At 38.7% G+C, this 18,981-nt stretch overlaps 1 protein-coding gene across 4 annotated transcripts in view; it reads right to left on the bottom strand.

Moving 5' to 3' along the window:
* The window catches only part of RALGAPA1 (Ral GTPase activating protein catalytic subunit alpha 1), a 278,398-nt gene that overhangs the window by 63,491 nt on the left and 195,926 nt on the right, over positions 1–18,981 (bottom strand). For 3 of the 4 annotated variants that reach the window (XM_079767517.1, XM_079767520.1, XM_079767518.1), the window contains exons 35-36: positions 9,389–9,512; positions 710–865 (exon numbers count right to left, since the gene is read on the bottom strand). In XM_079767517.1, the coding sequence (XP_079623643.1) occupies positions 710–865; positions 9,389–9,512 (280 nt within the window). Of the gene's footprint in view, positions 1–703; positions 866–9,388; positions 9,513–18,981 lie in introns of all 4 variants that reach the window. The other variant, XM_079767519.1, reaches the window with a different exon arrangement.

Raw genomic sequence — 18,981 nt, 5'->3', positions numbered from 1 at the left:
TGATATCAAGCAACAAAATATCAAATAAAAATGACCTATGATATTAAGTTGGTTAAATACAACAGTAGTTTTGAATAAATGGAGGAGGAAGAAAAGATGGAGGAAGTGAAGAAGGCAAAGAGAAGAAATGTTGGACAAGATTTTAATTTTAAAGTATTTCTTCCTAACAAAACCAAATACACACAACTGTACTCTGAGGTATCCCTGTGGTCGTTAAAATGATTTTTGAATAATGGTGCCAGCTACAGTAAAATGGTGTCATAGGTTTTAGAAGGTGTGGGCCATCGAAACTACTCCACTATCTCTCTTGTGAAACTTATTTAAATTAAGGCTTATTTTATCTGCTATATTAGTTTTAATTAAAAGTTATAATAAAGAATGTTATATTTTAAGTGCTTTTGTAATAATTTACTTTTTCCCCCTCTCCCTCAATCAATAAAAACATATCTATCCATACAAAGGGATTTGAAATATAATTTCACAACTTTGTATACACAAGTTTTTCAATTTGTCAGATCTCCATTTTCTTGAAGGCAAATCTTTAGTTAAGACAATCAATCATATCATTAAAGAAAACAGAGTTTGTTCTATAACAATACTGTTTCTGAAGACAGTATTAGGTGAGTACTCAGAATTAGTGTTTGATCAATTAGATTACTTATATAATTTATATAATAATTTTTGTAAATACCAGGATTTTAACACTTACTTTTTTGGTCAAAGAGTCATCAGACTCAGAAGGCATTCTTGTTGATACATGAAAAATTACTTCCATTGTAGAGGTAGCAAAATATGGTGTGGTCAATCCAGTGCTTTTGTTTTTTTGTAGTCCTCCCATGAAACCACAATGGTTTGTAAGATTTACCTAGAAGCAATGAAGAGACACAATATTAATCAACTAAACAAAATTAAAAAAAAACTCAGCTGAAAAAGAGCAAACTTTTCACTTGTAAAAACAAGGGGAAGGAGATCAACTAATGCTTGACCCAGAATTACCAGTGAGAGCTGCTCTGTTCACTTCAGTATTTTTTCTTAAGTATTTGAAGATCCCTAATTAATAGGAGTTAATTAGAAAAGAAATGAACTGCTGTGTACTATGAATCTTTAGTTAGGCTACTAGGTGTTAATGGTAAATTGGAAAGGCTGTGGGGGACACCAAGGCCAGAGAGTAAAAATCAAGTAGCAAAAATCAAGACTGGAAATGATTTCGGGAAAAGTTAAAACAGTAATGCCACTTTGATAAAATTATTAATTAGGTGTATCATATTTACTCCTCCAAACTGCCTTCCTAATTATTAGTATGTATCATTAGCCCCAAACAAGAATATCAAAATGCAGAACTTAAGCATACTTCAAATGCATCGAACTAGGAATCAATCTGTGCAAAGATTTTTAAATACCTTTTTTTCTGATTCTAGATACAATAAAGGCTAATATCAGGGCCATTGCATTGACTTATATTCCCTGGATCTGTGTGATGCATGGAAATCAGCAACTTAAGTTCATTATAGAAAATTAAAGAAATAATGGGAAAATTTTTTAAACACTGCTTAAATTTCTCCATTCAGAGAACCACTTATACATATGTTTTAAAATAATAAATCTGGATATCGGATAAAGTAGAGAATTGTAAAAATAAAATCTCTGTACTATGTGAAGAGACATCTTTTAACCATCAATATCAGCTACTAATGGGTGAACATATGACTAATTTTTATACCATTACTATATGAGATTGATTCAGTAATACATTCATATAATTAACAATTCAAAAGATATACCTTCCATATCTCGTCTCTGGCTACTCAGCTCTCCCAGAAAGCAATTTCTTAAGTATTCTTCCAAAAATGTTCTCTGTATATACAATTAAATTCTTTTATGTATGTGTGTTTTTACATACACATAGCACTTATATACAATGTTCTGCACTTTGCTTTCTTTGCACTTAAAATATCTTGAAAAATACTCCTTATTAGTAAGTAAAGAGCTTCCTCATTTTTTGTTTTGTTTTCATGGCTTCACAGTTCATTTTCTTGATGAACAATAATTTCACTAGTCCCCTACTTGAAGGATATTTAAGTTGTTTTCAATCTTTTGCCATTACAGTCAATTAGATATTTTCTTAAAATGACATTCTTAAAATGACAATTTTAGTAGTGAAGAATGGATTAGTTATTGCCAGAGATTAAGGAGGCAGTGAATAACACTGAACACGTCATGCTGCATTTGTGCAAGTAGATCTGTAGGACAAATACTCCAAAATGGAACTGTAAGTCAAAGGGCATGTGCACTTTTAATTTTGAAACCCACTAGCCAAATTGCTTTTCATACATGGCACCAATAGTGAATGAGAGTACCTGTTTCCCTCACACCACCTCAAATTATCAAACTTTATGATCTTTGATAATTTGATAGGTAAAACGAGTATCTTAGTGTAGATTTTTTTTTTTTTTAGTGACAAAGTTATTTTCAAGTCAATTATCTGATTATGTAAAGGAGAAAGTCTGTTTAATGTTCCCTTGCTGTGAACACTTTGATAACACTTGCTGACCTCTATTCTTTTTAAATAACCTTTTTATCTGGAAATCATTGAAAATTCACATGAAGTTTTAAAAAATAATAAAAAGAAATCCCATGTACCATTTACCCTGATTCCTCCAGTGAAAAACTATATTACAACCAGGATACTGACACTGATAAAGTTAAAAGACAGAACATTTTCATTATGAGAGGATCCCTCATGTTGCCCTGTTACATGATTCACTCCCACCCCACTGCCTCCTTAATCTCTGGCAATAACTAATCTGTTCTTCACTACTAAAATTGTCATTTTAAGAATGTCATTTTAAGAAAATACTCTGGAAATTACAGAGTATGCAACCCTCCCAAGTGTTTGGAGATTTTTCAGTTAATGATTTCCAGTTTGATCCCATTGTATGATTTCACTGCTTTTAAATTTGATGTTTGTCTTATGGTCCAACATATGGTCTATTTTGGGAACTTGAAAAGAATATGTATTCTGTTGTTGTCAGGCAGAGTGCTGTATAAATGCAATTAATCCCTCCTGATGATGATGTTGAGTTCTTCCACATACTTGCTGATTTTTTGTCTGGTTCTTCTCTTAGTTGTTGAGAGAGTGGTGAAGTTTCCATCTATAATTGTGGATTCGTTTATTTCTTCTTTTAGTTCTATCAGTTTTGCTTCATATATTTTGCAGTTCTGCTGTTTACTGAACATATAGGACTGTTATGTGTTCTTGGTGGAGTGACCGGATTGCGAGAGGATGCAGGCCTGGCTGAGGGGACACCCTTCACCCCCGTGCTTGAATTTCATGCACCAGGCCTCTGGTATGCATATAAGATCTTTGGTTAATCTCTTCCCGCCCTCCCCCTCCTTCCTTCCCTCTGAGATTCATCAGTCCTGCATTGAGCATCTGACCCTGGTGGTCAGTGCGCATCATAGGACTGGTTGTTCTGCCATTTGGTCGATTTGCATATTAGGGTTTTATTATATAGGACTAGAGGCCTGGTGCACAGATTTGTGCACCGGTGGGGTCCCTCAGCCTGGCCTGTGGGGATCGGGCCGAAACCAGCTCTCTGACATCCCCTGAGGGGTCCCGGATTGGGAGAGGGCACAGGCCAGGCCGAGGGACCCCACTGATGCACGAATCTGTGCACCAGGCCTCTAGTAGATAGATAACACCAATGATGTTGTCATTCACCAGTCTGAGTGAAATATAGAAAACCTACATCACTTTATGGCCCTTTACTTTCCCTGTTCTATAATAATAAAAGCATAATATGCTAATTAGACCGGACAGCTAAACAATCTTCCAAACGTCATTCTGGATGTCCTTCTGAACTAAGCCGTGGTGGTGGGGGCTGAGGCAGAGGTGGCTAGGGGTGATCAGGCAGGCAGGCGAGCAGTTAGGGGCGATCAGGCAGGCAGGCAAGTGGTTAGGGGCGATCAGGCAGGCAGGCAGAGTGGTTAGGAGCCAGTGGTTAGGAGCCAGCGGTTCTGGATTGCGAGAGGGTGCAGGACGGCTGAGGGACACCCCTCCCGCCCCATGCATGAATTTCATGCACTGGGCCTCTAGTTGTAATATAATTGTCATGAATATTTTCATGTCACTACATTTAGAAAGACATCAGATAGTGAAATAATTTTTGCACCGACCATCAAACATGGGTGGTATATTTACCCGTATTTTTTTTTTGCCATGCTCTTTCTTCCTGATGTTCCAAGATTCCTTTTATCATTTCCTTTCTGTTAACAGAACCTTGTAGTGATTCTTTTAGGGTAGGTCTGCTGGCAACAAATTCTGTAAGTTGTCCTTAATCTGAGAATCTTTTACTTCATTCCTTTGCTAGCTATAAAATTCTGGGTTGACAGTTTTCCCCCCACTACCACTTGAAAAACATTGTCATTTCCCCTAGTCCCCATAGTTTCTGATAAAAATTTCAGTAACATTCTAATTGTTTTCCCATTATAAATAAGGTCCACTTTTTCTCTGTACACCGTTGAGATTTTTTTTTGTCTCTAGCTTTCTTAAGTTTAATTATGATGTATCTTAGTACAGATTTCTTTTGATTTCCTGTATGGGTTTCACCCAGCTTCTTCGATCTGCAGTTTTACTACCTTTATTTCTCTTGCCAAATTTGAGAAGTTTTTGACATTATTTCTTCAATTGATTTTCAGACCGAACCTCTTTCTCCTTTTTATTCTTTTTCTACTTTCAGATGAGTTTTTTTTACAATTCTATCTTCCAGTTTACTGATTCTTTGTTCTGCACACCAATCTCTACCTGGTTGTTGCTGGGCCCATCTATTAAGCTTTAAATTTGTTATTGTATTTTCAGTTCTAAAATTTCCATTTAGTTCTTCTTTGTATCTTCTATTTCTTTGCTAAGACTTTATATTTTTCATTTGTTTCAACTGTGTTCCCAATTGCTTGTTGAAGCATTTCCATTATGCCACTTTAAAATCTTTGTCATCTTATCCTGACTGGCGTGCTCAGTGGTTAGAGCATTGACCCGTGCACCAAAGGGTTGCTGGTTCGATTCCTGTTCAAGGACATGTACACCTGGGTGACGGGGTCATTCCCTGCCCCTGATTGGAGCATGTATGGGAGGCAACCAGTCAATATCTGTCTGTCTCTCTTCCTCCCTCCCTCCCTCCCTTACTTCCACCCTCTGAAAAGCAATGGGAAAAATATCCTTGGTGAGGATTAACTAAACAAAAAAAACAAACAAAATCTTTGTCCTCTTGGCTTTGGCATCTATTGTCTTCTCATTCAGTTTGAGACTTTCCTGGTTCTTTGTACAATTTCTGACTGAAGCCTGAATATTTTCAGATGTCAGTACTTCATTCCTTTACATGGCTGAATAATATTGTCATATGGATATGCCATACTTTGTTTTGGGTTCAGATTGCTCCAAATCCTAGCCTACAGTTATTATTACTGTTGTCTATTTGATTCTAGTTATCCTAGTGAGTGGTATCTCACTGTGGTTTTGATTTGCATTTCTCTGATAGATAATAATAACAGGCATTTTTTTCATGTACTTACTAGTTGTTTATTTTCTTAGGAAAAATGTTTATTTCAGGTCCTTTGGCGACTTTTTAAATTGGGTTGTCTTCTAATTATTAATTTATGTAAGTTCTTTATAAATTTTAGAAGTGATTTGCAATCATATTTGCCAATTCTGTGGGTTGTCTTTTCAGTTTGTTGATAATGCTCTTTGAAGCACAAAAGTTTAAATTTTAATGAAGTCCAATTTATTGTTTTCCCTTTGCTGCTCATGTTTTTAGTGTCATATCTAAAAATTCCCGTTATTTATAAATTATACTTCAATACAGCTGAAAAAAAGAAGAATCCCTTGTCAAATCCAAAGTCATGAAGATTTACCCATTTTTGTCTTGTAAGAGTTTTTAAAATATATATATTTTTATTGATTTCAGAGAGAAAGGGAGAGGGAGAGAAAGAGGGAAACATCAATGATGAGAGAGAATCAATGCCTCCTACTGGGGATTGAGCCCAGAATCCAGGCATGTGATCTCCTGGTTCATAGGTTGAAGCTCAACCAGTGAGCACACTGGCCAGGCCTAAGAGGTTTTTTTTTTCTTTCTCTTTTTTATTGTTAGATTTTTCAAATATACAGCAAGGTTGAAAGAACACTCCTACATCTACCACTTAGATTCAACAACTGAAACCAGTCTTCTAAGAGTCTTATAGTTTTAGCTCTTACATTCAGGTCTTTGATCCATTTGAGTTAATTTTTATATACAGTGTGAGAGGTAAGAATCCAACTTCATTCTTTTGCATATGGCTCTCCAGTTGTTCCAGCATTATTTGTTAAAAAGAGTATTCTTTCTCCATTAGATAGTCTTGGCACTCTTGTTGAAAATCAGTTGAACATAGATGTGTGGGTTTATTTCTGGAATCTAAATTGTATTTCATTGATAGATATGTCTATCTTTGATGCAAGTACTACACTGTTTGATTAGCATTGCTGTGTACTAATTTGTTCTTTTTCATATGTTCCTTGCTTTTACTAATACTTATTACCAATACTTTTCTGCTTTGTATTTTTTAAACAGAAAATCTATTTACAGTGTTTCTTTATACTTTCCACATACATAATCTCAGCTGGACTTCACATCACATCTGTTGGGTAAAAAAGTATATTACCTTTGACAAATAAGCAAACAAACCCAGAGAGCTCAAATAACTTACTTAGGGTGAAATAGCAGGTTAGATCAGCCATAAAATATAAACTGAATGATAAAGGCTTATGTATTAGACACTGTGCAATAACTGGAATTTAAAAAGAAAACAAAATAGGGCAAAAGTATCTGCCTTCCAGTAGCTTACAGTCTAATGCACTGGCCTTCAACAATTTTGCTTATGTATTCTCTACAAGAATTTTGAGAAACTATATATTAAATTGACAACTACAATAAAAACTTTCATCATAAGTTTAATGATGCAAAGAGATAATTTCTAGTATACTGTATGTTACATATATGTGCTTTAAACATATTTTCATCAAAATCTTAGAGCTATAGATTTTGCTGAATATATATAAAATGTCTGCTACTAACTTAATAATATATCAATCAGCCACATCAAATTCACTTTCATGTCAGAACATATCTGACACTTCATTTTTCAATTAAAATAAACATCCTCTCTAATAAAACGGCAATATGCAAATTAACCATCACTCCACTACATAAGCCACGCCCACCAGCCAAGCCACGCCCACCAGCCAATCAGGGCGAGTATGCAAATTAACCCCAATCCAAGATGGCTACAGCCACAGAGAGCAAGGTTTCCCAGGTAACAGAGCAAGCCAAGCTTTCCATAGCCGTTGCAGGCCTAAGCCTCCACTCAAGCTACAAAGTTTCAATTATAGAAGGTAAACAAATTCAAACAAATGGCGGCAGAATGGAGCTTGAGAGAGCAGGCCAGGGTTGCCGGCGGCAACAGGGGAAGCAAAGCTTTCCGCACAACCTGGCCGGGCTCACCCGCTTAAGGCTACAAAGTTTCAATTGTAGAAGGAAAATAAATTCCAGATACCAGGGCCTCCACTTGGGTTGCCAGGGGGCATGGCCGGCCTGCAAATCACCACAGGCCCCTCACTCAGGCCACCCCACACCCCAAGGGAACCCCCACCCTTATCTGTGACACCCTTCAGGGCAAACCAGCTGGCCCCCACCCGTGCACCAGGCCTCTATCCTATCTAATAAAAGAGTAATATACAGATTGATCATCACTGCAACACACAATATAGCTGCTCCCATGTGGTCAAAGATCCTGCCCCCATGTGGACACAAGATGGCCAGCAGGAGAGGGCAGTTGGGAGGGACCAGGCCTGCAAGGGAGGGCAGTTGTGAGGGACCAGGCCTGCAAGGGAGGGCAGTTGAGAGGGACCAGGCTTGCAAGGGAGGGCAGTTGGAGGTGATCAACCCTGCAGGAGAGGGCAGTTAGGGGTGACCAGGCTGGCAGAGGAGGGAAGTTGGGGGCAAACAGGCTGGCAGGGGAGCAGTTAAGCATCAACCAGGCTGGCAGCGGAGTGGTTAGGGGGTGATCAGGCTGGCAGGCAGAAGCGGTTAGGGGCAATCAGGAAGGCAGGCAGGCAAGCAGTTGGGAGCCAGCAATCCTGGATTGTGAGAGGGATGTCCGATTGCCCGTTTAGGCCCGAACCCACCAGGATCGGGCTTAAACGGGCAGTCGGACATCCCTCCAGGAGTCCCAGATTGGAGAGGGTACAGGCTGGGCTGAGGGACAACCCCCCGCCGTGCACGAATTTCGTGCACCGGGCTTCTAATCTTACCTAATAATAGACAAACATGTAAATTGACCGTACCTCCACTACGCCACCAGCCAATCAGGAGTGATATGCAAATTAACCCAACAAAGATGACGGTTAAATTTGCATACACAGGCGCTGAGTGACGGGTCCGGGACGCAGGTGTTCTGCCCCACCCCCGGTCTCTCAGGGCCTCTGGGCAGCGTGGGAAGGCGGGGCTGGAGTGGAAAGAGGCGGCTCCTGGAGCGGAAAGAGGCGGCTCCGGGGCCTGAGTGGAAAGGGGCTGGGCCGGAGTGTAAAGGCGGTGCTGGCAGCAAGGGAAAGGAAAGCCCATTCTAGCATGAATCTTCATGCATTGGGCTTCTAGTATTAATATAAGTTTCAGTGGTAAATATCTCACTGCTGATTTACAATTCTAAGATAGATTTGACATAGAAAACTTGATGTGAATTGGTTGCCAGGATGACCTAAAATGCAATACCTTTCCATATTTCTTGCATTGCTTTTAGAGACTCTCTCAGGAACATGACCTCTTGAATGAACTGTCTTTTTTTGGTTCTAAACCTTCTGGGGCAATGCAGGACTTGGGTGGGTGAGTGGTAAGCCTTTCTTTTACAAAAACAAAGAATAGAAAAGGAGAGGAAAGAGACTACAAAAGGGTTCTCAGGCATTAACTTTAGTAAAGTTGAGAATCTATCTGAAAACTAATCTCCTTAAAACGAAACATCCTGATGTGCCCCCTAGAAAGCCTTGGTTTAGTTCCAAGGGTATTTATATCTTAGTTTGAAGACTAATAGTCTAGTATTCGTAGCTGTGAAGAAAATCCAGATTGCTAAACCTATGCGTTTCATACTCTCTGACAATATATTGTCTCATAAAGTAGTCAACAATTTCTGTTCAAAGTCCCAACTGCTGCTGTCTTTGCAGATGAGATATAGGATAGAAACAATAATAAACCCACTGTATAGTTATTGAGTCTCCTAATATAATGCTTCTTTATAAAATAAGCTAGAAAAAAACCCACTACTGCTTCCAAATAGAAATAAAATATTTGGTATAATTTAACAACAGTACCTCCCAACCAAGACCAGCTACAAAATCTTCATATGCTTGACTCCCTCCTGTATTAGTGAGAATGGAATGTTTATCTTCTTGTCCTTCAGCAACATAAAATACAGCGATCTTGTGTGTCTCTCGGCTATAAAACAAAAGATTATACCATTCATTTAAACATTAATTTATTGGTTCATTATCCAATAATTATGTTCTGTGTACAAAGTATGTGGCAATAAAAAGATGAAAATGCATTAAATCATAAAATCTGAAGAGGGAGATAAGTAATTATAAGTGAAAAAATTATAAAAATTACAAAATTGCCATTGGAACTGAAGAAAGGTATGATTACTTCTGACTGGAGAAACTTGAAGAAGGTAATATTGAGTTGAGTGAAAGTAAGATTTGACAAATGAAGAAGAGGAATTATATCAGGAAAGCCCAGGTGTGAGTGCATGAAGCATCTTAAGAGTTGCCTGTTGTACAATGTGGCTGAATCCCAGAGTTAAAGGAATTGTGGTTTAGAAATAATATTGTAGAATAGAGATGTGTGAGAAATGATTCATTTCTTCAAAAGTACTTATCATCCAGAAGAAATGTGTACACAAATATTATAAAACTGTCATCCTTGGCAGTCTGGAAGACTGTGCAAGCCCAAGGCTATACCCTCTTTGGAGCAATCAGAGAGCGAACCTCCAAGCTACTAGTCTCTGGGTGAACATGTGGCAAAAAAACACTCTGAACATAATAGCTGCCTCCAAGCCACATCCACAGTCAACAATAAAAATCTAACTGGTTAAAGGAAATAAAGCACAAACTTTTATTAATAAGTAGATTAGGTCAACCCAGGGAGAACCCTTGGTAGCAAGGCTAAAGAAAAAAAATTGCAAAAAAATGAGCATGGAGATCAGAGGCACACCCTGGGCCTGGGGAATAGAGTTTGCAACATTAGTTCAGCCAACTCACTACAAAATAAACAAATAATCAAACAAACCACCACCACTACCACACTTTTATTATTTTAAAAAATATATATTTTTTATTGATTTCAGAGAGGAAGGATGAAGGAGAAATAGAAACATCAATGATGAGAGAGAATCACTGATCGGCTGCCTCCTGCACACCCACTACTGGTATGTGCTAGTAGGTATGTGCCCTTGACCAGAATCAAACCCAGGACCCTTTAGTCCACAGGCTGACACTCTATCTATTGAGCCAAACCAGCCAGGGCCCACCAACACACTTTTGATTCAAAGACACAGATAAAGTTGAAAGCAAAAGAAATGGAAAAAGATACCATGCAAAGAGTAACCAAGAGAGCTGAAGTGGCTACACTAGTATCAGACTTGAAAACAAAAAACATTATTAGAGATAAAGAGACATTTCATACTGTTAAAAGGTTAATCTAACAGGAAGATACGAAAATTAAAAACATACATGCACCTACCAACAGAGCTTCAAAGTACATAAAATGAAAGAAGACAGAATTGAAGGCAGAAGAAGACATTTCTACAGTGTAGGAGACATCAATACCCCACTTTCAATAATGTGCAAAAAAACCTAAGAGAATATCAACAAGGAATTAGAAGATGTGAGTAACAGTATAAACCAACTAGACCTAACAGACAACTACAGAACACTATCCAACAGTAACAGAAAACACATTCTTCTCAAGCATACATGGAACATCTTTCAAGATAGACTACATAGTAAACCATAAAACAAGCCTCAATAAATTTGAAAGACCTGAAATTATGTAAAGTGTATTTTCTAATCACAATGGAATGAAATTAGATATCAGTAAAAGAAGAAAATTTGGGAAATTTACATATATGTGGAAATGAAACAAAGTACTCCCAAATAACTGATGGGTCAAAAAATAAATCTCAAGGGGAATTAGAAAATATTAGAGATGAATGAAAATGAAAGCATAATATACCAAAACTGATAGCATGCAGGTAAAGCAGAGCTCATTGGGAAACTTACAGATGTAAATGCCTATATTAAAAAGAGGAAAATATCTCACATAAATAACTAAATCTTCCACCTTAAAAAACTAGAAAAAGAAAACCAACTAAACTCAAAGCAAACAGAAAGAAGAAAATAATAAAGGCTAGCATGGAAATAAATGAAATAGAACAGAAAAATAATAAGAGAAAAATCAAGGAAGCCAAAACTTGGTTGACATGATAAAAAAAAATTGACAATCTACCAATAGATAAGCAAGAAAAAAAGAGAAACTCAAATTACTAAAAATCAGGAACAAAAGAAGAGATATCACTACATAGCTTACAGAAATAAATACCTTACAGAAGTATAAGGGAACTAGTGACCTGGTGCATGGATTCGTGCACATTGAAAGAAAATTAATTAGAAGGTGGCCTGTGGGCGGGACTAGGCGAGACAGGCCGTACATGCCCTGGAGCCAACCTTCCTTGGTCCCTCCCTGGTGCCTGCAGAGTGAGCGGGGTCCCTCTGGCAGGTGGGGTCCCTTGGCCTGGCCTGTGGGTATTGGCCGAAACTGGCTCTCTGACATCCCCCAAGGGGTCCCAGAGTGCGAGAGGGCACTCTGCAAAGTTGCTGTTATACAGGGTGTGGAACACAAATGCAAGTGTACAGTAAACCAGATACAGAGCGACAGTGCCCCAGCAATAACATAACCCACAGCCGAAGGTGGAATCGTGTGGCCCCGTGAGGAATTGGCTCCCTCCTCTCTGGTTTCAAGGAACTGCTGCTGCCAAGTCACTGCAGCTCGGCAGCTCCTGCATTGAGCATCTGCCCTCTGTTGGTCAGTGCACATCATAGTGACCAGTCGGACGGTGGGAGGGACACTTAGCATATTAGCCTTTTCTATATATGGATACTACCAACAACTGTATGCCAACAAATTAGATAAATCAGATTAAATGGACAAATTCCTAGATAGACACAAATTACTAAAACCAACATAGAAGAAATAGAGTGCCTGAATAGATCAATAACAAGAGATTGAATTAGTAATTTGATTGAAAAGGAAGAGGTAAAATTAACTCTACTTGCAGATGAGATGATTTTGTACACAGAAAATCCTAAGGAATATACCAAAAAGCTATTAGAGCTTTCAATAAATGAGTTCAGCAAGCATTCAGGATACAATATGTATATAGAAAAATCAATTATATTTCTATACACTAGACACCTAGGATAGCTCCCTTCCTCTCTCTAAAAGTCAATAAAAACATTAAAAAAAAAGTTAAGCTCCTGCTACATATTTCTAGTCACAAAACTATCACCAAACTCCTAAATAAAGACTTCTAATAAACATTAAAGTAAACGAGCTATACACACACTTAAGAAAAACTGATAAAAAAGAAGATAATTATTTTTCAGCCTGCTTATTCCAGTTCAGAGTTGCAGGTGGCTGGAGTTTACCCAAGTAGCTCAGGGTGCAAGACAGGAAGCAACCCTGGACAAAATGCCATTCCATCACAGGGAGCACTCAGACCCCCACCCACACTCACTCATACTGGGACAATTTAGATGTGCCAATTAATCTAATGTGCACATCTTTGGAATGTGGGAGGAAAATGGAGTACCTAGAAAAAACCCACTCAGACATGGGGAGAATGTGAAAACTCCACAAAGAATAGATTTTTTTCCTCCTCATCAATGATATAATGAAACATAGTTAGCTCTAGCTGGTTTGACTCAGTGGATAGAAGGGTCCTGGGTTCGATTCTGGTCAAGGGCACACACCCGGATTGGGGGCTCGATCCCCAGTAGGGAGCATGTAGAAGGCAGCCTATCAATGATTCTCTCTCATCATTGATGTTTCTCTCTCTCCCTCTCTCCCTCTTCTTTCTTCTCTGAAATCAATAAAAACATATATTTTTTTAAAAAAAGAAACATAGTTAAAATATTATTCGAGGACCTGCTATATTCTGAAAACTATAAAACACTGTCAAAGGAAATTAAAGATCTTAAAAGAAATCCCACATTCATGGACTAGAAAACTCCCCAAATTGATCCACAATCCTAATTCAACCCCTATCAAAATCCCAGGTGTCTTTTTTTTTGTACAAATTGGCAAGCTGATCCTAAAATTCACAGGAAAATTCAAAAGATTCAGAATAGCCAAAACAATCTTAAAAAAGAAAACCAAGAGAGGACTCATAATTCCTAATGTTAAAACTTGATACAAACCTACTGCAATCAATGCACTGTAGTACTGCCATAAGAATAGATATGTAGATATATTTGGAACAGAATCTTGGGTCCAGAAATAAACCCTTATATACGTCATCAATTGCTTTTTGACAATGTTATGAAGACAATTCAATCAGGAAAAGAATAGTATTTTCAACAAATGGTGCTAGGGCAACTGGATAGCTACATGCAAAAGAATGGAGTTGGATTCTTATCTCACACCATATATAAAAATTAAATCAAAATGGACTACAGAGCTAAATATAAGGTCTAAAATTATAAAAAGTCTTTTAAAAAGTTTATAAAGCTATAAAATGTCCACAAAAAACTGTACATGAATATTCATAACACTATAAAAGTAAAACCAACCGAAATGCCCAATTTATGAATGAATAAACAATATTTAGTATAGTGATACAATTCAGCAATAAAAAAGTGAAATGCAGAGACATGATGCAATATGGATGAACTTTGAAAACACTGTGCTATGCCTGTCAAAAAGATCACATACTCTTTGATTCCTTTTATAAAAATTGTCTAGAATAGATAAATATGTAGATATAGAAAGCAGATTAGTGTTGGCTAGAGCTGGGAGTTGGGGATGGTGTTCAAATATAATAGGGAGTGACTAGTAATGGGTATAGAGCTTCTTTTTGAAGGCACTAAACTATTCTACAGCAAGAATGTTGTGATACTTGCACAACTCTGTGAATATACTGAACACATCTATATTAATAAAAGCATAACATGCTAATTAGACCAGACAGCTGAAAGACCTTCCAGATGTCATTCCGGACGAAACCGCAGTGGCAGGGGCTGAGGTAGAGGCAGTTAGGGGTGATCAGGCTGGCAGGCGAGCAGTTAGGGGCAATCAGGCAGGCAGGCAGAGGTGGTTAGGGGTGATCAGGCAGGCAGGCAAGTGGTTAGAGGCGATCATGCAGGCAGGCAAGTGGTTAGAGGCGATCAATCAGGCAGGCAGAGGCAGTTAGGGGCGATCAAGCAGGCAGGTGAACAGTTAGGGGTGATCAGGCAGGCAGGCGAGGGGTTAGGGGCGATGAGGCAGGCAAGCAGAGTGGTTAAGGGTGATCATGCAGGCCAGTGGTTAGGAGCCAGCAGTCCTGGATTGCGAGAGGGATGTCTGACTGCCAGTTTAGGCCCAATCCCTCTACATCCCTTGAGGGGTCCTGGATTGTGAGAGGGTGCAGACCGAGTTGAACAACTCCCACCCATGCACAAATTTCGTGCACCAGGCCTCTAGTGTATACTATAAATGAGTAAACTGTATGCTATGTGAATTATCCTATCTAATAAGAGTAATATGCAAATTGACCGTACCCCCGCTATGTCCACAAGACACACCAACCAGCCAATCAGGAGCGAGTATGCAAATTAACCCAACCATGATGGCTGTGGCCACAGAGCGAACAGAAGGCTTGGGTTTCCCTGGCAATGGAGGAAGCCAAGCTTCCTGCACACCCTAGCTGGCCCTGGACTCCACTCAAGGCTACAAAGTTTCAATTATAGAAGATAAATAAATCCCAACAAAAATGGCTGTGGCCACGGAGTGAGCAGGAGGCTTGGGTTTCCCCGGCAATGGAGGAAACCAAGCTTCCTGCACACCCTGGCCGGCCCAGGCCTTGGCTTAAGGCTACAAAGTTTCAATTATAGCAGATAAATAAATCCCAGATACCAGGGCCTCCACTTGGGTCGCCGGGGGGCGTGGCCGACCTGCAAACCACCGCCCCTTGCCCAGGCTGCCCCACACCACAAGGGAACCCCCACCCTGATCCGGGACACCCTTCAGGGCACACCAGCTGGCCCCCACCCGTGCACCAGGCCTCTATCCTATCTAATAAAAGAGTAATATGCAAATTGCCCATCACTCCAACACACAAGATGGCTGCCCCCATGGGGTCAAAGATGGCTGTCCCCATGTGGACACAAGATGGCCACCACAAGATTGCCATCTGGGGAGGGCAGTTGGGAGGGACCAGGCCTGCAAGGGAGGGCAGTTGGGAGCAATCAAGCCTGCAGGGGAGGGCAGTTAGGGGTGCCCAGGCCGGCAGAGGAGGGAAGTTGGGGGGGACCCAGGCCTGCAGGGGAGGGCAGTTGGGGGGGCCAGGCCTGCAGGGTAGGACAGTTAGGGGCAATCAGGCTGGCAGGAGAGTGGTTAGGGGGTGATCAGGCTGGCAGGCAGAAGCGGTTAGGGGCAATCAGGAAGGCAAGCAGGTGAGCAGTTGGGAGCCAGCAGTCCTGGATTTTGAGTCGGACATCCCTCGAGGGGTCCCAGATTGTAGAGGGTGCAGGCTGGGCTGAGGGACACCCCCCCCATGCACGAATTTTGTGCACCGGGCCTCTAGTATTTCAATAAAGCTGTTAAGAATTTAACTTGGATGCATGATCTATGTGTAAATGCTGATCCTGGCAGAAAGGGAACTTTCAGTGTTCTCATTTTTCAAGGTACAGGGCTATCAATTAGAACTCATAAATTTATTAAAGTTGGAAGAGCTAGACTGAAATGTTCACCTAATACTATATAAATCTAAAAGTTGAGATAAATGTATGTGCCATAAAGAAAAAAAAAGTCTTTAAAATGCAAAAGTAAAAGAGAAATCACCTTTATATTATCCATGTCCTTCTTACAATTTAGCGGCCCTTTTATGTCAAGTCTTAATCTTTATCATTCCTTATTTCTCTAATTACTAAATACTGCTGCTAAAATATTGGTATATTACTATTAGATTAATGTGCATCACAAAAATGAATAATGAGAAAAAGGTATTAGAAAAAAATGAAATTAGTTAATTTGTAACCACAAATACTCTATAAAAATATGTGTAGTACTGGCAAATATTATGAGCATACTATGAAAAAATTCAATGTGAAAGCTGCTCAGTTATAAGCACATCTGAATCCCTGTATATTATATATGCTACAATAGAAATACTAATAGAAATTATTTTGAGATTTGAAGTGTAAAAATATGGTGGTTAAATAATGAAAAACAGGAATTGGTTCATTTACTCAAAGAAAATAAAGGATCTATAAATGATCTAGGTAGATAAGAGTATAAAGAAAGAAAAATGTTATTTTCTTTAATTCTTTTTTTAAAAAGCAAACAAAAAGGCCCTGGCTGGGTAGCTTAGCTGGTTAGAATGTCATCCTGATAATGCCAAGGTTGCAGGTTCATCTCTGATCAGGGCACATACAGGAAGCAACCAATGTATACATAAACAACTGGAACAACAAACTGATTTCTCTCTGAAATCAATAATAAATGAATACATAAAGCAAACAAAAAATGTCATGGGTTCATTTAACATAGAGTATCCAAAAAAAAAATTATGTTGTCTCAAGGAAGATGTCCTATTCAAAGTAAACATGAGAATGAAACTACTTTAGCAGAAACCAAGTAGTAGAAAAGCATAAAGTAATGCAAAAACAAACAAACAAACCCAAACCATGAATAGGCAACATTGGCTGCTAAGGCCTGAGCTCTAAATCAGCAATTTTCAGCTGGTGTGCCTTAAGAATTTTTAAAACTGACTATTTATTTTGTTAGGACACTGACCTCTTTTCCCTTAGATTGTAAAATAAAAAAATGACAATGGCCAACACATCAGTAGCCATCGTGTGTGAATTAATCAATATTATACCTATGTTTTTGCCAGATAGGCAAAACACTTATTTTTTGGTGTACTGCAGAATTTTGGTAATTAGATTATGTGTGCCATGAGATGAAAAAGGTTGAAAATTGCTGTTCTAGATTAAAGAGTCTGGTTAGGCACTGGGAAGTCACTAAGGAATAAAATAAAAAATTTACTTTACCAAGATTATTCTGGTACTCAGGACTGTCTAGATGGAGAAGAGCCCAGAGATGAGAGACTACAGACTACTTAGAGAGTTGTTATAAGTCTCTTAGGAAGAAGTAATAAGAACATGAACAAAGGGGTTGGTATCAGGAAAAGGGGACAGAGATGAGAGATAATAAGAAAGAACTGTCATAACGATTATGAAAATCTAAGGGTAAGGGAAAGAGAATGGTGAAGTTTGGGTACTTCTAAATATAACTGGGAAAATTAGCAGAAGAATCTGATTTGGGAAAGAAATGTAATAAATAGGTAGATAAAAATTTATAGTAGGCAGCTACAAAATCATGACTGAGAATTGAGAGATAGGTATACATGGGCAAAAAAGAATGGGGGTGAGAAGATATGAGAGATATCCTAATGAAAGGGATAACTATGTTAAGAGGTAGGGGGTAGAAGATGAGCCAGTGAAGACAAACAGAAAATAATTAGAGAATTAGGAGTTGAACAAGGTAATTTTAGTTATACAGAAGCCAGGAATGAACAATATTTAACGGAGTGGATCCAGAGACATGGAAGCATGGAACAGAGTGTGGAATCTCAGAGGGAAGGTGGGGGGAGGTGGGTGGGAGGTAATCAACCAAAGACCTTGTATGCATATATGCATAACCCATGGACACAGACAATAGGGTGCTGAAGGCCTGGGGTGGGAAGGGGGGATAGGCTGGAGGGGATCAATGGGGAAAAATGGCACATATGTAATACTTTCAACAATAAAGAATTATTTAAAAATAAATAAAAGACTAGACAAGTATTAAACTTTTAGGGGAAATAATACTCAGGGCTTCTTTAGGGCAGTGAAACTATTCCATATGATATTACAATGATGAATACATATCATTATACATTTGTAAAAATTCATACAATATATAACACAAAGAGTAAGCTCGAAACTATGAACTTCAGTTAATAATAGTATGTTAATATTGGCTGATCAATTAACAAATGTACCACAGTTGATACAGATATAAATTAAAGTGTAACTATGTGGAGGGGGAAAGGGTATGTTGGAATTCTATGCTCTTTGCAAACAATTATTTTGTAAACCTAAACTGCTGTGATTTTTAAAAATGCTTATTAAGTTAATTAAATTAATCAGATAAATTAAAGAGGCTGATGTGGACTGAGAAAACTTTAGACCTAATGGTAGGGACACTAAAATTCAGAAGGATAGTTTCAATAGAGCAGCAGAGGTCTGAGAACACATGGTGTGCAAGACAGCAAAAGTGATGTAATTCCTTCCCTCAAGGACCTGACCATTAGTACCAATGATAAGTTATTATGGGGAACAGTTAGGATATGACAACTCACAGACAGAGAGCTATTACAACTATTTTTGGAAAAAAGCAATAAGAATATGAAAGAAATAATAATAATAATCTACACTAATAAAAGGGTAATATGTTAATTAGACTGAGTCAACCAGACATCCTCCTGACACCCGACTTCCTTCTGGACAAAGCCATGGTGGCGGGACCAAGGCAGAGGCGGTTAGGGGCAAGACCAGGCCATGAAGGGAAGCAAGCAGTTAGGGGGGCGATCAGGCCAGCAGGGGAGGGC

The sequence above is a fragment of the Cnephaeus nilssonii genome (genome assembly GCF_951640355.1).
Source record: "Cnephaeus nilssonii genome assembly, chromosome: 4".
Lineage (NCBI taxonomy): Eukaryota > Metazoa > Chordata > Mammalia > Chiroptera > Vespertilionidae > Cnephaeus > Cnephaeus nilssonii.
Note: the sequence above shows the minus strand (reverse complement) of the source record. Positions and strands in the feature narration are given on the sequence as shown.